Below are 7,500 nucleotides of genomic sequence, written 5' to 3'. Positions count from 1 at the left end.
TGACACTCGCTCCAGCAGGGAGCGAGTGTCAGAGCGTGAGACACTCGCACAGAGAGTTTATTGTTTCTATAGCAACCAGCACACATGAACTTTTATAGTAAGTCTTAAAAAAGCATGTGTTTCTTCAACAATGTGATGGAAAATTTATTTAATTCAATTTAATTCTATTGAATTCTATTCTATTCTGTCTTGAACAATAGACGTTGTCAGAAATGAAGGATATAAATTAAAATTTTAATTTATCCAGAAATTTAGTCTCTAATGCAGTCAGCAGAAAGTCTACAAAGGTTTGCATTAATTAATGATTAATTATGACTGATTAAAAAAAATCACAATAAAGTGTGTGTATAATAATAATAATAATAATAATGATAATAATAATAATAAAATGCTGTACCTGATCACAAGGCTTGGGGCTGCTCTTCTTCGAATCTGTCAAGCACACAAGACACACACACACACACACTCAGCATTGTGCCTCAGGCTTCAGCCCTCACATCAACAAAGAGTAATCAGTTACCCAGAGGCATCACATTAGTGGGAGACCACAGCACATTTAACCTGTGTGTGTGTGTGTGTGTGTGTGTGTGAGATAGCCTGTTTTATGGTAGAGGCTTGAACAAGGATGATAATGTCAAATTTGTGAAATCTTTGAATCATCAGGTGAGCCTGGCCTTAATGTGTTCCTTGACACAGAGAGGATGAAGAACTGTGATGTTTCTAAAGAATGTTTATCTCTTGTAGAGACAAATATCTAGAGTGAGTAGTTTTTTTGGAGAGTTGAGTAGCTGGAAAGGAAGTGATGATGACATTTGGGCAATTAAAACATCAATTAGAGCATATACACTGTATTGCCAAAAGTTCTGGGACACCCCTCCAAATCATTGAGTTCAAGTGTTGTTTTTCAGGGGTTGGGCTCAGCCCTTTGCAGCTATAACAGCTTCAACTCTTCTCGGAAGGCTTTCCACAAGGTTTAGGATTGTGTTTATCCTTTCCCCAATGTTTGACCTTTCCCCATTCCTATGAGAGGTCAGGCACTGATATTGGATGAGATGGCCTGGCTCTCAGTCTCTGCTCTAATGTGTCCCAAAACGTTTGCCAATATAGTGCATATTTACACAAATGTGTCCATTTTTACCTGTGCTGTCTGCAGAAAAGTCGACTTCGTTCTTCTCATCATCGACTGCTTTATTCATCCTGATATCTACATTTAACACAGAGAGAAGATCTGATGAAGCTCATGAAGCACACACACACAAAAAGCTGAAAAATTGTGATTATAAAGAAATGTGAGTTGTGTAACAGGTTTATTTGTTCATTTGTGACCACATACTGCACTTAAAAAAAAACTCATTAAATTAGCTTATATTAATTTCATGTGTCATTCTTGTCTTGGGTGTTAGTAGATAAACAGAATGAAAGCATTCACATGGATTTCTGAAAGAATTTTACGGAATTAACCTGATGATATGATACAGACACAGCAAACATGTGAAAGGAAAAAATAAATTGCTTGCAGGGTCACTACATGCCAGTTAAATTAAAAATATATACTTTAGGGGACTCCCAGTTTAAGCATGGCTCCTGAACTACTTATTTCACCGTGTATAACTGATATATGCTACCTTAATTCGTTTGGCTGGTGTTCTGAACAACGGTGGAACATAGTTAAATAACGTTAGGGTGTCTAGAATGCAACTGCGAAATAAAACTGGAGATAAAGATGGCAAGGCCTCCAGCAAGTCCGACGACCCTGCACCTCTCCGGATTTGCCCGCTCTACCAGATGACCACGAAAGGCTTTGTTCAGCGCTCCTATCGGACATGGCGCAAGTAGTCCACTCACTACTTAAAAACTGCACTAGCAGATGCTCTGTCACCCGTGAACACGACTCCGGAACAAGTAAAATCATACACTGTAGACCATCACCAACATCTTCATCAAATGTCTATAGTGACAGGCTGGTAAACGCTGAGGCCTCTGTGGACGCGCTATGGAAGGAAAACGAGTATCTAAAGGAGAAGCTGGATGATTTAGAGAACCATTCACGAAGATCCAATATGAGAGTGGTGGGCATTCCTGAGAAGCTTGAGAGGTCAGACAAAGTTAAATTCATGACGGACTTTTCAGTGGAAGCACTGAGAAAGGATTTATTCATGAGTCCTCTCATTGCACGAGCCCACTGAATTGGACCCTGGCTAAATAACGACACCAAGGCCAGTCAGGGCAGACCCAGGGTGCACTTGGTGCACTTTAATTTTTTTCAGGACAAGCACTGTACGTTTCGATTCAGCAGACAAAATAAGGAGGTGTGTTTTCCTGGGCACAGGATGTTTTTTCATGATGATTTTAGTGCAGAGCTGGGTAAAAAGCATTTAAGGACATGAAATGGCGGCTCTACGGGAAGGAAGTCAAATTCACCCTCCTGTACCCAGCAAGGTTACGCATCACCAACAAAGGGAAAACGCTCTGCTTTGACACACCAGAGGAAGCCAGCGATTTTTACTTCTCTCATTGGGGTGATGATTAAGGTGAAATAAATCTCTCTACACTTATGGGTCGAATATATTGTCTGTTTACTCCAAACGAACTTGGGTCTGATTTCGACTGCATATCCTTTTATTCTCCAATCCATGCACATTACTAGCCGGATAAAGTTTCCAAATGGTGACAATGTGTTCCTAACTTTTGGTAGGTGGGAGCATTACCCAGACTGTATAGGACTTTGATATTTGTTATTTTGCGCAATTTGGAAGTTTACTGTTTTGCTACATCTGTGATCATCCTCAGTTGGGGAATTAGATCTAGGATTTATGTTGTTCTTTTTTTTTTGTTGATGTTGTTCATGTTTGGTTTGGGGTTGGGAGGGAGGGTTTACATTTTGCATCTCTAGTTACTACATATTGTGCTGGTTATTGTTGGATTTCCCCATTTACAGTTCATGGTCACAAATATGCCCTGCATACCATAGATTATTATATTACACAGTTATAGGTGGTAAAGATGACAGAGGCCATCCTGTGAGGTTTTTGTCATGGAATGTCAGGGGGCTAAATGGTCCCGTTAAAAGAGCCAAAGTTTTTTCCCATCTTAAACATTTTAAACCAGATATAGTATTTCTTCAAGAAACACATCTCAGACTGGAAAACCACAATAGAATCCACAAATCATGGGTCAGTCACATTTTCCATTAAAAATTTAATAGCAGATCCAGGGGCATTGCAATTTTGGTTAACGAGAATACAGTTTACACCATCCAACATAATTATAATTCTAATAGCCGTTTTATTATAGTCTCTGGTTCCCTTTTTCAAACACCAGTTGTTCTAGTAAATGTTTATGCACCCAACTGGGATGATATCCAATTTGCAAACAATCATTTGTCATTGATTCCCAACCATCTGATACTTTTGGAAGACTTGAATTGTGCCACTGACCCCTTGCTTGACAGATCTACCGTTAGTTAGAGTTAGAGTCCTACTCATTACTTTGGGAAACTCTAAAGGCTTATATAAGGGGCCAGATAATATCCTACTCTTCTTATACAAATAAAGAGAATAAAATGGAACTGCAAACACTGTCACAATCCATTCTAGACTTAGACAGATTATACTCTCAAACACCAACAGCTGAACTATATAAAAAAGGGTCCAATTACAGACTAACTAATATAACCTCTTAACTACAGTTCTCATGCAGAACAATTTTAGGAAATATTTAGGAAACAGTTTTTTCTATGAGTACGGGGACAAATCTGGCTGGCTTCTGGCTCATCAGCTGAAATGTCAAGCTGCCTCTCGTCTTATTCCTCAAATAAGAGACTCCAAACTAACTTTAAAAAGTAACCCAAAAGAAATTAACAATATTTTCAACACATTTTCTACTGAGCTATACACTTCAGAATTCCCTTCAGATACAACAGACATGAAACATTTTTTAGACAACCTAGATATTTCAACCCTACAATCTGAGGAGGTGAAGGATTTAGAGCAAGATCTTGAGCAGGGAGAGATCAGTAGGGCCATCATGGCGATGAAAAGTGGTAGATCTCCGGGCTCTGATGGCTACCCTATTGAATTTTATAAGAAATTCATGGAAAGGCTTGTGCCAATTCTGCTTGAAGTGTTTAAAGAGTGTCTGAAATCTGGATCCCTGCCACCAACTCTCTCACAGGCATCTATTTTACTTCTTCCTAAAAAAACAAGGACCCTACTCAATGTGGATCATACCGTCCTATTTCTCTTATAAATGGGGATATAAAAATTTTAGCTAAGGTGCTAGCCTGCCGCTTAGAACATGTCCCTACAATAATTTCAGATGATCAAACAGGATTCATTAAGAACCGTCACTCTTTTTCTAATATACGAAGACTAGCCAACATAATGTACTTGCCTGATCCTTCCCCAAGTCCCAAGATAATTGTATCTTTGGATGTGGAGAAGGCTTTCGATTGAATTGAATGGCCATATCTGTTTGCAGGTTTGAAAAAATTTGTTTTCGGCAAGACGTTTGTATCTTGGATTAAACTTCTCTACCACTCACCTCTGGCATCCATTCAAACCAATTATTCTAGTTCTGATTACTTCCCACTAACAAGAGGTACTCGTCAAGGATGCCCACTATCCCCACTTCTCTTTGCAATTGCAATTGAACCTTTATCGGTGGCACTGAAATCTGCCACGCTGTTTCGAGGAATTAAAAGGGGGGATGTCGAACATTGTATGTCTTTGTACACGGATGACCTTTTGCTTTACGTTAGTGATCCCATAACTAGTTGTGCTATTATATCACTGTTGGATCAGTTTGGAACTTTTTCGGGTTATAAATTAAATCTTCATGAAAGTGAATGCTTTCCCATTAACAATTTAGCCTTGCAGATTAAACAGGAATTACTGCCTTTTTGTTTATCTCTTGAAGGCTTTAAGTATCTCAAATATGACATGCAAATATGACATGCTCTTTCTCTTCCTTGTTCAACACCAACTATAAACCTCTGTTACAAGAGATGAGAACCGAGTTAGAGAGGTGGCATAGTCTTCCCCTCACTTTAGCTGGAAGAATATATTCGTTCAAAATGGCAATACTTCCAAAGTTTCTTTATCTGTTTTAATCTTTTCAACAGTTTTTTTACTTTTACAAGTCTTTTTTCGTTTAATCAATCACTCTATATCCTCCTTTATCTGGGAAAACAAAATACAGAGGGTCAATAAACGTATCCTTCAGAGGAGGCATGAAGTAGGATTGGATTGGGTCTTCCAAGTTTTATTCATTATTAGTGAGCATCCAACATACAAAAGATACTATACTGGCTTTACTGCCCTGAAACAAACTGGTGTTCAATTGAGTCACAAACATGTCACTCTTCATCTCTCCCAGCTTTAGTATACTCTCCTTTACCCTTCAAAGCCTCTCATTTTACATCCAATCCCATAGTGCTTTCTACTCTTAGGATCTTTAATCAGTTTCGCTACCACTATAAATTGACATCAGCATCAATTCTGGGCCCTGTAAGAATAATTTATTTCTCCCTTCTACATCGGATACGTCATTCGGACAGTGGGCAGTCAGTGGTCTGACATGCTTCAAAGACCTGTATACCAATGGTTTATTTAAGAGTTTTGAAGAACTTTGCAGAACCTATGACTTCCCAAGTAAGCACCTCTTTAGATATCATCAGATTCATTACTTTGTTAAAGATAATTTTCCTTCCTTTCCTGATCTCCCTCCTGCCTTGGTTTTAAATAACCTTACTCTCAATTTTAGTACTAAAGGGCTGATCTCCATATTGTACTCTCACCTAATGTCTTTTGAAAACTATAGCCTGGATAAAATAAGGTCTAGATTGGAGGCAGATCTGGGTATAAAGCTATCTGAGGCCTTTTGGAAGGATCCACTCATCATTGCCACTCATCATCACCTCTGCTAGATTATGGCTTATACAATTGAAAGTTTTGAATAGGGTCCATCTAAGTAAGGTTAGGCTTGCTGGAATATATCCTGGGTCGGAGGCTTCTTGTGACCGATGCACTCATTCTCCAGCCACCCTGGTACACATGTTTTGGTCTTGCTCTGGACTAGATAAATACTAGGCTTTGGTTTTTTAGGACCCTCAGTGATGCTCTTGGGGTTATGTTGAGGCCCAGTCCTTCAATAGCAATTTTTGGAACACCAGATGATACAACAAATGCCACTTTGACTACTAGTCAGAGGGATATTATTGCTTTTACTTCTCTTCTTGCTCATCGGAGAATTTTGTTGAGCTGGAAATCCTCTACCCCTCCATCAGCTACAAGCTGGCTGGAAGATGTGATGTTTCTAAAACTAGAAAAGGTCAAATTTACACTGAAGCACTTAGTAAATAAGTTTTACTTAAAATTGAGACCCATTTTGTCATACTTCAGGAATCTGAAGGAACTACCTAGCAGATAATTTGTTATGCTGACATGTGTTTGTGTATGTATACATGTACATGTATATATATTGATCTTTGTTATTTCTTTGCCCCTTTTCTTTTATCCTTGATGTTGTGGCTTTGTTTCACAGTTTGGCTGTTTTATAATTTTGTCATCTCTTTTGCCTTTCTGACATGTATGGTGACATAACCGTGGTAAGTTACTTTTGTTCAGCACAATGTTATGTTATATTTATGTGCATATGTTTTTTGGGGGGGTGGGTCGGGTTGTCCTTTCCTTCCCCCCATGTTTGGTATTTTGTTCTTCTCTATTTTAAACTAAATAGACAGAAATAGACAGAAATAGACAGAAAATAAGGCAATTCAGTGTATCTGGTCTTTAAATGTACGGTCAACCCCCCCCCAAAAAAAACAAAAAAAACAATATATATATATATATATACTTTATTTATTTCACAGACTAAAAGTTCCAGTATGATGTAGAACTACTTCATACAGAACATGGACACAAGGTCTTCTCTGTCTTGCTTTCTGCAATGTCCAACATTTTAATTAGGTGTTTGTTTACTGGCTGTTTGAAAACTGAAGAGTTTAGCAGTGCATTCCATGAACCACAATTCTGCACAGTATAGAAGTCATTGTCTTCATCTCACTTAGTCTGCCATGGTCATGAATGGGTCATGCTTGTCTGATGTTTAGATCATGTTTTTCTGGAGTGGGAAAGCTTTCTTTAAAAAACCTCTGCCTGCTGGTTGTATCAATATTTGCATAACTTTAGGACATTTTATTGGTCAATCAAAATAATAAGGCTAGACTTCTCTAATAAGGCTTTCATACTATCACATCTATCATATCAAGATCAACAACAAAGGCATCATCATCATCATCATCAACATCACTATCATCATCACTATCATCATCACCATCATCATCATCATCATCATCATCATCACTATCATCATAATCATCATCATCATCATCATCATCACTATCATCACCATCATCATCATCATCATCACTATCATCATCATAATCATCATCACCATCATCATCATCATCATCATCATCATCACCATCATCATCATCAT

At 38.2% G+C, this 7,500-nt stretch overlaps 1 protein-coding gene across 3 annotated transcripts in view; it reads right to left on the bottom strand.

Annotated features, from left to right (window-relative positions):
- LOC131362387 (POU domain, class 2, transcription factor 2) overlaps positions 1-7,500 on the bottom strand; it is a 56,472-nt gene that overhangs the window by 20,840 nt on the left and 28,132 nt on the right. For all 3 annotated transcript variants that reach the window (XM_058404308.1, XM_058404309.1, XM_058404310.1), the window contains exons 2-3: positions 1,139-1,204; positions 398-432 (exon numbers count right to left, since the gene is read on the bottom strand). In XM_058404308.1, the coding sequence (XP_058260291.1) occupies positions 398-432; positions 1,139-1,204 (101 nt within the window). The remainder of the gene's footprint in view (positions 1-397; positions 433-1,138; positions 1,205-7,500) is intronic.

The sequence above is a fragment of the Hemibagrus wyckioides genome, linkage group LG12 (assembly GCF_019097595.1).
Source record: "Hemibagrus wyckioides isolate EC202008001 linkage group LG12, SWU_Hwy_1.0, whole genome shotgun sequence".
NCBI classification, from domain to species: Eukaryota; Metazoa; Chordata; class Actinopteri; order Siluriformes; family Bagridae; genus Hemibagrus; species Hemibagrus wyckioides.
The sequence above is the reverse complement of the archived record's forward strand: the minus strand, read 5'-3'. Positions and strand labels throughout refer to the sequence as shown.